We start from the raw sequence: 13,341 nt of genomic DNA, 5'->3' as shown, positions 1-13,341 counted from the left end.
TAGATAAAATACTTTTATAGATGATAGTTAAATTACATTGTTACCTATGTATCGTATCTCTTTCTTTATTTTTCCCTATCTGTAGATATTATCCGAAATGTAAGATAAGTAATAGTTAAAATATTTTTAAGTTCTCGATATTTAAAAACATTATCTTCTGTTGATAAAAAGGTATAAAGTTTTACAATTTATCATGAGATATATAGGATACATGTTACCGACACAAATCCGGTAAATTTCAACATGGAAATATTTAATTTTACCAACGTTATCGACAGTAGGTACATTATTAACAATTGATAATATTATTAACAATCGCTAACATCATTTACTGTTTTCAATATTTTAGAAACCTCTTTTCATTTTAACAACACCTAAACAATTCAGATTAAAATTATTACTATTTTACTATACGTATAATTTTGTTAGCATTGTTTTTTCTGATTTTAACAAGCTTTGGGATTATAAAAACAAAATATAAAAATGAAACTACATGATATCATTATTATTCGTAGCTCTTTATTTTATGAGATCGCGAGTGGATTTAAAAACAGTTTATTCATCCATTTAATATTTTTAAGATATCGGTAACTCCTTAAGAACGAAACTTATTGCGAAATATTTTTTTTAAAACTTTCATATTTTTACATTTACATTTCATATCGTTTCGTACATACATACATATAACTTGAAAACGTTCGTTCGGTCGCAATTTTGAACGTTTTCTTACGGTACAATGAACATTTTATCTTATATACAAGTTCCTTACATATACATTTATACATATATATATATATATATATATATATATATATATATATGTATATATTTATAATATCAATTAAACCATCTTCACGGAAATTTCAAATAATACTGTTATTTTTCACTCGAAGTACGTATCGATTTGTCAAGATCGTTTTTCCTTTTCAACGAATCTAATAATATAGTGAAAGTAGTTGTGTCCAAGTATTTATTCAACATTCATGTACACTCATTTATATTTAATTTTTCATATGTCGAAACAATAATCTTAAAATATGGTTATCATCGTCGTAAGAGAAAAATAATTTCATCGATTCAAATTATTCAAGATAGTCGAGATTTTCAATCAAGCCAGTAAAAGTGAAAGGTAATGCAAATAAGTTTACTTTCTCTGAATGAATAATTATTGTTGATAGGAATATTTGATATGAGATTGTAGATACATTCAATGATTTCCTTATATATTATATGAACAATTTTTTTCAATGATCACTGATTTACTCTCTATGTAAAGAAGAAAAAAAAAGAAAAAAAAATATATATAATAAAGATTAACTTTTTCAATTTTCACACTTATAATAACGTTCTTTAATTCACTTGCTTGATCGAGAAAAATCTTCGTAGCTCGCATGTATGACCACAGTACGGTACTTCGTTTTCTAATATCGTGAAGTACTTAGAAATGTTAAAGGAAAGAAAATTGCGCGGAAATGAACTGTAGAGTTTTAAGCCGTAGCTTTTTTACGTGAATGAATGCAAGTACATGCTTTCATATGTGTAACGTCGTATAAACGAAGAAACACGATTTACAAGGAATTCATTGTCAAAGTACATAGTATTAGAAGGACAGTTATTACGACGAAAAGTTCGCCATTTCCTTCGGAATAATCGGTGCACGCTGCGTTCCATTGATCGTGATGAACGGCCGCTTGTTTCTCACCTGAAATTAGATTAGATTGTATCAATATATTTTTTATTAAAATATATTTTTTATATAAGACTAACACAATTGTAAGGATTAATCTTAAAGAGTTTACCAAGAAAGATATGGATCTGAGATTTCGCAGAATGGTGTTTTAGACAAAGAGCGTTGTTTATCAAACATTAATAACAAAAATGAACATGAGAGCCATTTGTCCATGCTTATCATCTCTATCTTTTTCTCTCTATTATTAAAAAAAGAAAAAAATCAAAAATTAAAATAAATCTAATCTCAATATCACCTATCGCTAAATAATTATTTAATCGAAGATGATTATAGAAATAATAAAAAAGAAGTAACATTTTTGTTATTTACTTTTTTGACATAAGTTCATGAACAAAGAAATATAATATATAGATTAGACATACAAGTTCCCGTGTAATTCTCGAAGCATTCTCTCTCCTTACTCTCTTATTCGATTCTTTTACGAGGTCCATTAGAACGCGGCTCCCGACTAAATAGGTTGCAGTCGCTTCGATTCGACTTTGTCTCTAACGTGAAATCTTTACTGTGGTATTAGTTCGCAAGAATATCTCTTAGTATGTTTAACGACTTCTACGAACTATAAAGTTTTGCGATGCAAATATCCGTATGCCACGCTTCTTCTGAAGTAATCTCTCCTCTATTTCTCTACACGTCGAGAATGTCGTATGAATAAAAATTAATTAACGTAAAAACTAATTAAAATATTGGATTAATATTCGTTATTAGATAAAAAGTTAATAAAAAGGAGAAAAGGGAAAGGAAAGAAAAACTCTAGTAAAAAAAGAAGGAAAACGAAAAAGAAACAGAAAATTTAATCAAATTTAATCAAATTTACCATTAAGAACGTGAATGTGAACAACTGTCGTGCTGAATTGTCCAACGGAACAGGCATATTCTCCACTGTCAGTCTTTTTCGCTCGTTCGATATGAAGCTTCGTTATCACCTCCTCATTCGATCTGGAAAATCCATTGCACCGAATATTTCTCTTGCATAAAGATGTAGCTATATATCGTCACGAATGCAAACGGTATTCCCTTGTCGAAGTAATCGAGATGATTGTACGATTATTCTCGATCACTTTAAACGATAATACTATGAATTTGTGTATGTATGTCCGTGTCAGAGAAAATCTACAAGGTTGATTAATTCATATGTAATACAAGATAGACAATATTTCAGGTTAATTTTGAATATTTCCTGTTGAAACTTTTGTTATTTCAATTTACAGATGAATTCAATTTGACGTGCAATTATCGATAGGAATAATGCCATACGCATTCGTACTCGCATGTCGGAAAACTTGATGATGTGAAAATCATTAATATTAAAAAAAAATATATGATATGATATTATGAAAATAACATATTTTTAACGTAATTGATAGAGTATAATGTTTTCTGATTTGTACGGTTAATTATACTCACCCGTTAATATGATAAACGTCAACACGATTTGATAAATTCTCTCCACTTTTCCTCCATACCGGATGCGGTACTTTCGAGTCTGGACAAGACGGTCTTACGACACACAAAAGTTCAATTCCACTTCCAGTTTTATAATAACGATCACGTAACTCGTGTCTGGCCTCATCGACAATTTTTATATCCGGAGCTAAAAAATATTGATAGAATATTTTGAGTTATTCTTGATACCTATCTATGTAACATTTCTCAAACTATTCGACAGAGGTATATATCTACATTAAATTTACAGTTTTATATGGCACAAAAATAAAATTTTAAGGAGACCATCGAACGATCGAGAACAATTTAATAGTTTCCATTAAAAATAGAATGATTTTATTCGAACATATCTTATTTGATATGGGTAATAGTATTCTAGTCATACAGTGGAATAGAACAGGTTATCGATAAAAAAAGGAAAAAGGAAAAATAAAAAAAAAAAGAATGAAAAAAGTTATTATTGATATTTTGCTGATAATAAAAAGATTTATTTTTTCCAGATTACAATTTATAATAAATGAATCGTCGAGTTGATGTATTGATTTATAAAGCAGAAAAAAAACTTTTTAGGTAATACATAGGATATGTACATACACGTTTTCTAGGATCAATTTATTCTGATTTTTCAAATATTTAGTTTGGTATCGATCGAACGAAAGTAATATGATCAAAAGATCGGTATTATTGTATCTTAATTGAACTTAGAGTTTCGCCGATGTCGAGCCAAAGAAAGAATGATTGATATTGTGTATGCGAGAGGCTAAAGGGATTTCCTTCGACGTATCTTCAAGGTCTTTTCGCGACAAACGATCTCATGGCTCCTCTTTTCCTCCAGCTTCTTTCGCTTACGACTCCAAATCGATGAAAAATGAGTGATCGATCGACTTCGTGTACCTTTATATATGTATGCATGTACACGAGTATATTCGATGGTATCCTCTTTTCTTCCTTCAACGTCTTTCTTCAAAATTTCCTTCCTATTTTATCAGAAACGTTCTATAAAGCTTTATAAATCCTCCACCTTTCTTTTCTTTTTTTCACAACGTATTAAAAAGTCGTTCGTAGAAAATTCTATACAACTACGATGAGAGAGCCAATACAAAAGAGATTTATTTAACATCGCTTTTTTTTCATTTTTTTTTTAACATCGTATCAATTTATCGGTTCTGTTGCCTCTTAAGTACGATTAAAAGGATCGTTTTTATAATTTAAAGAAAGTCCTGATTCGTCCGATTATGTAAGTAATCAGCTATTTCTCTCTGTCTATACACTTTGAACGACGATCGAAAGGAAGGAAACGGGAGAAAGAATGCTATAAAATACTAAACAGGGATTCGAGTGAATTTAAAGTTCTTTTTCGTTTTAAAAAAGTAGTAGAAAAAGTTTCTCGTCACTTAAACGGATTAAACGCAGGTAAGTTTCTCGCATTCTACTTGGCGATGCAAAAAATGTGAAAAGAAGAACGATGGCGGGGGGGGATTGAATGTAATGTCTAGGAAAGTGTTCAGACCGATGACCAACGAACGAGAAAACTTTTTGGAGATAAATCAAAGGAAAAGTTATCGTTTCCGCCCGACCTTTTTTCCCATTGGAATGTCTAAACTCGTATTTACGAACTTGTAGTACGGAATGCGACGGGTTCCAAGTATCTTCGATGATTCTCAGATCGGATCGAAGAGTCGAGATATCCGGCTTGTAATATGGTTGAATGGGGGTTTTTCAAAAGAAGCTTTTATTTGAGTATCGTTCCTTCGAAAAATAAAGAAAAGGAAAAAGAGACAGGGAATACGCTTTACCTATTTCTCCTATGTCGTGTGTGTGTATATATATACACGTATCGTAGTATAGATAATAAAACAGTAATGCCAACACGTGGTTTGAAAAAGATTGACGAGGACAAGAAGATATTATTATTCGCTACAAAAGGATCCGATATAACGACGTTCATGGTCCCATCCTTTCGCGATATTGTTTTTCGTTATTAAAAAAGAGATTGAACACGAGAATTTCGATTAAAACGTAGAACAATTTTTAATGATCATTTATGAACGAAAAAAAGAGAGAAAAAGATGAAAAGAAAAAAAAAGAAAAGAAAATAAAAGAAAAGAAATATTTACAAAGTGTCGGTGAGCTAAAGTGCAACGTTGACGAAAAAAGGTTTAAAAAGGCGTTGTTCGATATATATTCTCAATGTTAAACATTCTATCTGAAGAAAGTACGACAGGTACATGTATATGCCATCAACTTAACCGACTCCGAAGTGATTTCAAATCCGAGTACCGATTGGTTTGAATAAATAAATCAAGGTTTTGCAAGGAACGATCCTAGGGAAAATCTATTCCCGTTTCATTGGTAAGAAGAGAATAATACCTTTCTCTCGTCGTTACGCTTCTTCTTTTGTCTTTTAAGAATCTATTCCCTTTTCCTAATTGCATCATTAAGATTTATCACCATCGGAAGTGGGTATAATGAATATGAAATTAAATGATTCTTCTGTTTCAAATATTCTTCTGTTTCAAATATTCTTCTGTTTGAAATTAGACGATAGAATGAAAGAACGAAGGAACGAAGGAACGTACAAACGAAGGAACGAACGAAGTTTCAAGAAAAAGGTTTCTTTATATCGACTGTATTATCTACGTAAGTACTTACGTTCCTTTTGGATTTGAAAATCGATTTGTTAAAACGTCTCGAGAGCTCGATATCGTAAAAGCAAGAGAATAATAGCAAAAGCGTATCTCATGTACTCCGAGCAAGAATCGGAAGTGAATGGCAAATTCTTGAATAAATACGGCCGATTGTAAAGTCAACTCCGAACAATGTTCATGGTCGAAAAGCGATATATGTTGTTCGTCCTCGATCGCATTCATCGATCTCTATTCTAAGAAAGTCGAGTCGAAGGAATGTAAAAGCAAAGACATTATTCGTGTCTAAGATGGAATTTATTACGTTGGAAAATGTAACGACTTATAGTTTTAATTTATATCAAAGAAATGGACCTCTCATCGGAGGTTGTCACATTTTCCCGACGTATCTTTCTGGAAAATTTTATCTCATCAATATTTTTTTTTAAAGATAAGTTATGGAATTTACATCTGAACGAATTAACACGAATCTTAAACAATTTTTTGCGAAAAGTTTTAAACAAATTTCGACCTACTTATATATATATATGTCATTGTTCGTGTTTCTTTGACATCGAGTTTCCTCGTAATTAAATACAGACAGATAAGTCAAAGTATCGTTAGTATAATCAAAGTTACAGTATTACCAAGAACGGTGACGTTCGTGACCAGCATTCTAGGTGGATGTGTATTCACTTGACAGATGTACAAGCCACGGTCTTCTCTTCGTACACCAGCAATCGCTAGTCTCCAGTTATTTGGATACTGGAAACTGACGCTGTACCTTGTGTCGGAAATGTGAGTCATGTTACCCAGAGTTAGAAGGGAGCCCCAGTCGTCGTTTCGACGTACCCACATGACCTGCGATCGAAATATAATATCGTTTTACATACGGACCTGAGTTAGACATGGAATATCCGACGGAACTTTCCATAAAACTTTACTCCTCGATTAAACTGATCGATAACATTCTACAAATTTAATATTTCACTGATTCAATTATAGATCTCTACAATTTTCTTTTCTTCTCGTTAAAATAACAATAACGATAAGTTTGTAATCAATAATGATTTCTTTTTAATTAATTTTAATTAAAAAATAAATATAATTAAAATATAATTAAAAATGTACTGAACATATTTCTTTTCTTCTTTTTTTTTCTTTTTACCTTCAATTGCTTATCTATTAATTATAAGAAAGTAACTTTTAAATACTCACTTTTCTTCCGGCAAGCATAGCAACGCGACAATCTAACAAAGCTGTAGCTCCCAAATGCAATGCCACGTTTTGTGATCCATTGATTCCTTGTCCTTCCGCATTTTCGAAATAAGGATCCCAATCAGTTACACGGTGATGCCTCAATCGAGGTATCCTTAGTGGTGGCAATATAGCAGAAATTTCTTCTGAAATGATATATAATTATTTCAACTGTTTTCTGAAATATGAAATAAAATAAGAAATTATTTAATTCGAACCGTGTAATATTGAGATGAACTATTTCAGTTTCATTTATTGAGATGAACTATTTTTTTCAACTATATCACATTTTTATTGATTGATTTATTTACAAAATTCAGAATTTATTTATAAAATTCCGAAGAAAAAAAAGAATTTTCAATCACAGCCAATTTCCTTTGAATGGAACCGTTAGGTATTTCTCGTAAGATTACGATGTACTATAGTTCTCTCTTACTCGTTCGCTTACCCTTTCTCTTTCTCTATCTCTCTCTCTCTTTCTCTTCCACTTGTAATGTTCCGAACAATAAGGGATAACAGGACCATCTACTGTCTCAGTACACGAGTAAAGCCTCGATCTAATTTCTCGGAGAGTACAATTTCAGTAAGATTTTCACGTAAGCCATAGACATACGTCTTGCGTGGAAATGCTATACGCGTAGGCTTTCTTCTTCGGAAAAATACTCTGTACACATGCATGCATTCATATGTATTATACACGTATATATATATACAAATCTTTACGAATAGAAATTCGAATTTCGTTTCGTTAAATATCAATTTCAAGTTCTTAATTCTATAAGCCAAACAGATTGAATATTTCCACCCAAATATATATATATATATATATATATATATATATATATATATATATATGTATATATATATATACGAATAAAAGTCGTTTTATTTTTAAATATAACTAGCCAAAGAAACAAAACATTACATTTAGATGAAAATACGAAAGGAGCTTAAAAGTGATTATCATGATCATTTAGATTCAATCGATAGAGATTAACGTAAGTCATTAACGTGAGAAAGAGAAAGAGAGAGAGAGAGAGAGAGAGAGAGAGAGAGAGAGAGAGAGAGAGAGAGAGAGAGAGAGAAAGAAAGAAAGAAAGAAAGGGAGAGAGAAAGAGAGAGAGCACACAAAGAGGGTATATTCCTTCTATGAGAGCAGGTGCAGCCTCTTCCGAGTCAACGCGGAGCAATATCCGTCTGAGAGCGGTACGGGGGTTGAAAAAAGTCGAACTCTTGGAACGCTGGAGATTGTTCGTGAAGAGCCAAGAGAGATACTCGACTTGGTAGGTGGGAGTAAAAGAGGCAGGTTGCGAATTGAAAAGGACATAGAAAACGTGAGTGTAAAAGGTTGAAACGAAAAACGATAGAGAGGGAGATAGAGAGAGAAAGAAAGATAAAGTTCTTTTTGATTATCTACCAAATTGAGCTTATATACATATATATCTATTAATTATTAAATGTCTATGTAATATTCGAAGTTAGAAGAGGATTTATTTCACTCATTTTTGGCAAATGCGGGATGAGTTCAAAGAGTGGAAAAAGTTAAGTGGACTTCTCAAATACGGGAACCAGCTCGAGTGAAGAAAAACAAGCGTGGAAAAGCGGTTCTGTCTGTCTCTCTCTCTCTCTTTCTCTCTCTTCTCCTCTCTTTTTCTTTCTTTCATTCATTCTACTCTCAACTTGTTCGCGAAAAGTCTTTTTAAGAAGATCTAACATTGCAAGGTCGCTATTAAAAAATTATACAATTTCTTAAGAAAGAAAAGAGAAATTTAGTTTTTATTCTAGTATTAAAATATCACGCTTGTTAGGTGTTCATCTTTTAGACGACTTTTTTCATTGTCCATTTTCTTTTTTTTTCTCCTTTTTTTCTTTTTTACTTCCGAACGTTTACGAAGCTACAAAGTGTCATTTCATGGTGTGTCAATTGATTTATAAAGGTTTAACCTGCCTCACGAGAGATTGATCACTTTTCGGAAATTAGCTTTTGATTTCGTTCATGGTTTGCTATATTTTTATTATAAATGAGTCATTCGAAAATACCAGTCTTCAGAATGAATGATCAATGAAAATTGTCAGATACTATTCATTGATAGCCACATCATAAATGTTTATTCATAATGCGAAGCCCGCGTAACGATGAAAATTGAAGGTAACAATTTGTATGTCAATCGATGTTATCACAAAATGAACGGTTATCATTTTAATAATTTTTGATATTTATTGAACTCAATTGAATTAATGTTATTATAAACTAAATATATACATATATAGATATAATATAATGAAATTATATATAATTTAATGTTGAATGAGATAAAAAATATAATTCCGAAAAGTATCGAAGTGATTTCTCATCGAATGATTCCTCATAGAAACCTGAATAAGCAATAATCATTGACCCAATTTTAAGAATGCACAATCGGTAGAGGAAGTACAATATATATGAAGCGAACGTAGGTAAGTCGATAGCACGTAACATGGCTAGAGTTTCAGGTGCCAAGAGTTTCTCTTCAATTTCTTACGTATGTCAAAAAGTCACCGATATGAGAATCTTCCGGATCCGTGAACGAAGTAACATGGCAAACAAGTAAAGGCCTCCTTACGTTCTCGGTACCATCGAGGTCAATCCTTCGTTTTCTTCCTCCTCTATGGCATCTCAAGATACCTAATATCTTTGAAATATATAGAAGGTATTGCGATACATGCTCGCTAAGTCAAATGGAATACAGTAATATCCCGAGATAAAATAAAACTACGTAATATGGCGTAGAAATTGAAGAGAGGATTTTATAAAATTTTCAACGGTACTCTTCGTTTTGCAGGGTATTGCGAACGGAATGGACTAAAGTGAAATGTAACGATTATTGAAACGTCATTCGCGGTGCGTACGTGAAAAATTGTATGAAAAAGTATTCGATATTACAAGTGCTCGACATGGAACAAGAATATTAATTAATTGGTTTCTGTGATCTTATCGCTTTCATATTTCCTTTCATTTTTTTTCTTTTCGTTCACTCCTCCTTTTTTTTTTTGAAAAAACTACGTTCAAATTTTTTTTAACGATTACATCATATTTGCATTTCCCTCCAAATGAAGTTCACTGAAAATGAGCGGCTTACGAAGAGATATTTCAATTTAGAGACGGAGATAAAACTCGCGGCTTTTCTGTGGAGATATGAATATTAACGAGAACGTATAAGAATATTTTTCCGGTTAATATATAGAAAAGTATGTCTTAAACGCTTCATTAAGTTACATTGCTTCTTTCATCCATTGAACTTTGAATCGATCGTTACTGGGAAGATTTTCGCTCGAACGATCGATTTCTCTTCGTCGACGAGACGAAGAAAATGACTTATCCTTCGGTGATTCGATTTTATTGCAGTACACTTGGTTCACTGGATAAGAAACTAAATGTCTTTGACGAAGTATATGTCTTGCCTCCGGCCGAGTTTACCCTATCACCTTGGAATCCTCTCGACCTACGGAAGAGAATACACTAACTAGAGGCTTTCTAGTTTAACCAACCACCAAATTCAATAGATGTGGACGTAGAGATCGTTTGAGTTGTGTCTATCGAACTGTTGACAACATCTGAGTCAACAATAATTAGGCCATTTAATTTTTAACGGTATATAAGACGCTTTATGTGATCGATCGATCATGAAATGAAGGATAAGTATTAAGGTCAAAAAATTTTCAATCTCATATATCTCATATATATTATATATGATATATATATATATATAGCCTCATTTGGACATTTTCTTCTCTCCTTTTCTCTTTCTTTCTCTCTCTCTCTCTCTCTCTCTCTCTCTCTCTATATATATATATATATATATATATATATATATATATCTTAGTCTATTTCATAATACATTAGGAACTCTCACTCATTTTAATTACTCCTCACGAGACGCGTGCCACCTTTATTCGAGCAATTTCCAAAGACGAGTAGAATCCTAGAAGCGTTCGTGTATAATTTTAGTGACACTAAAACGCCACGCGTTACATTATAATCCTGGCCGTAAATTCGAATTGGCACCTGGCACTTTCTCGTGTCGCCATTCGATTTTAGAAACAACGGCTAGCTCTCATGTTCGATTTTCACAGCATCACGAGTTTCCTGATTGCTTTTCAATCGTGCTTCCATAACTATTAGGAATATCTAAAATCATGACAAGGACACGACAATTCTCGACAGATTTTTAACGAGTTGAAGATCAAACTTTACCTTTCAACTTTACTAATTTAATTATAACTCCATTAATGCAAACATCATTATACCTATGTGCAATAATTTATACAATAAGAAATGTGTAGTTTCAGAGGAATAATATAATATAGTTAAAAAAGAAAAGAGAAGTGAAATGAGAAGAATAGCAAGTTACATTTGAGGGAAAATACGTTAGAATCTTGCGTAATTGCAATGATGTTCTTTGTGTGTCCGGTTTTTTCTTTGGAGAGCGTTGCTAGGGCTGTGACTATACTTGATTTAACTTTTGCAAGAGAAAAAAGCAAAAAAAAAGAGATAGTATGAACGACATTGGTCAAAGCCAAGAGGTAAATCTACAAATGACCAACATAATAATAAGCAAAATAGTGTAGAGGACGGAAAAAACTGTCAAGTTGTTTACCTTTTTTTTACGTATATGTGTTCACGCGAAAGGGCGTTAATTAAGCTCCACGCGTCCATTAGACATTCGACAACTTCTATATGGTGATGAGAGTGGGAGAGAAAAAGGTCAGTTATTGCACGTGCCTTTCATTAGTACTAATGGGGAGGGGAGAGGTTAGAACTTTCCTTTGAAAATCTCCCGCCATTTTCTCTCTCTCTTTCTCTCTCTCTCTCTCTCTCTCTCTCACATACACACATATACATATATATATATATATATATATATATATATATATATATATATATATATCTATATACATCGTATGTACAGTCATCTTTTTACCCTTTTCCTCTTCTTCCACTTTCTCTCTCTCTCTCTCTCTTTCTCTTTTTTTCGCTCGTCGCTCCCAGTTCGAGATTAAAGTACTTGACCCAAAGTGCTCTATTATCGACGTCCGTTCTCTGCTAGCGATTCTTTCAACGATGGACCTTCAAGCCTCGATCCGCATCGTCGACCATATAACTCAAATAATTAACGCTTAGCTGCATTGTCGAGGGTGGGATTATATATTGCCGAAAATTCGCGAAGGTAATAGTTGAAAGAGAGAGAGAGAGAGAGAGAAACGAAAGGGGGAGAAACCGTACATAATAAACGTTTGGAATAAATGGGCGGGAAATGGTAAAGTCGTTTCTCGATTGTGATTCGTTACGATCGATGTTTCCCCAAATTTAAAATCCCTTTGCTTTAGTGGCGAATTTTTTATCCGTGAAATTGACCAATCACTGTTGTATCGTAAAAATACATCGAATCAAATGAGATCTTCTCTATGGAAAAAATTTTCTACGTTCATGCAATGTTTTTTATTTTTATATTTTTTTTAAATACGTAACAAAAGAAAAACTAAAAGTCACAAACTTGTTTCGATACAACAGCCTTTCGTACAAAATTTATTTCAATTAATTATTATTAGAATTAATAATTATTAATTTGATTATGTTTGAAAATTTTATTCTGAAGTTAAATTGTAATGCGTTCTTTATTAATTAATCCAATGATTTAATTGAATTATTTAATTAAATTAATCCGTCTATGTAGATTTTTTTTTATATTTATATTAAAAAAAAGCAAATATTCATGTATATGTTATAATGATAGTGCTATGTAATCGCGCAAGTCATCAGTTTCATTTTGTAACACATTCGTTTCATTTACATTGGAGAAACTGTCACGAGAAGGACATTCGTAAAGATCTTCCACGAGATCTCATTTTCCTTTTGATTCCTTTTATTTCTATTCTTTCTTCAAACTTGAAAGAAGACGATCAAAAGGGGCTCGAGCTGATGGGAGTAGACGATTCTAATAAATATACATCCAACGAAAACCATTTGTTTCAACGCATCACCTTATGGCAAAAGCACGAGAACGTCGGATCATTCGTCTTGTCGGTCGTTTTTCATCGGTGGAACGTGCCGCTAACTCTCCCCCCCTCCTCCCCGCCACTCTCATATATTTTAAACCGACGTTTAGCGAATTTTCTCACATGTTATGTCCGAGAGAGGCTAAACACTCGAATGGTCAACTATCGATTCGTAAGTTGCACAAAAATTCAATTGTTTCTTAGCAGAATAGTTTTTTCTTCTTCTTTTTT

The 13,341-nt window shown here is 32.3% G+C and overlaps 1 protein-coding gene across 1 annotated transcript in view; it reads right to left on the bottom strand.

The window, feature by feature from the left end:
• Window positions 1-505: 505 nt before the first annotated feature.
• Window positions 506-13,341, bottom strand: part of LOC124425600 (zwei Ig domain protein zig-8-like) — a 43,825-nt gene continuing 30,989 nt past the window's right edge. Inside the window, exons 3-7 of the mRNA XM_046966137.1 lie at window positions 7,036-7,220; window positions 6,465-6,678; window positions 3,155-3,341; window positions 2,565-2,686; window positions 506-1,702 (exon numbers count right to left, since the gene is read on the bottom strand). Of these exons, the coding sequence (XP_046822093.1) occupies window positions 1,569-1,702; window positions 2,565-2,686; window positions 3,155-3,341; window positions 6,465-6,678; window positions 7,036-7,220 (842 nt within the window). The 3' untranslated portion in view covers window positions 506-1,568. The remainder of the gene's footprint in view (window positions 1,703-2,564; window positions 2,687-3,154; window positions 3,342-6,464; window positions 6,679-7,035; window positions 7,221-13,341) is intronic.

Source organism: Vespa crabro, chromosome 7, assembly GCF_910589235.1.
Source record: "Vespa crabro chromosome 7, iyVesCrab1.2, whole genome shotgun sequence".
NCBI lineage: Eukaryota > Metazoa > Arthropoda > Insecta > Hymenoptera > Vespidae > Vespa > Vespa crabro.
Note: the sequence above shows the minus strand (reverse complement) of the source record. Positions and strands in the feature narration are given on the sequence as shown.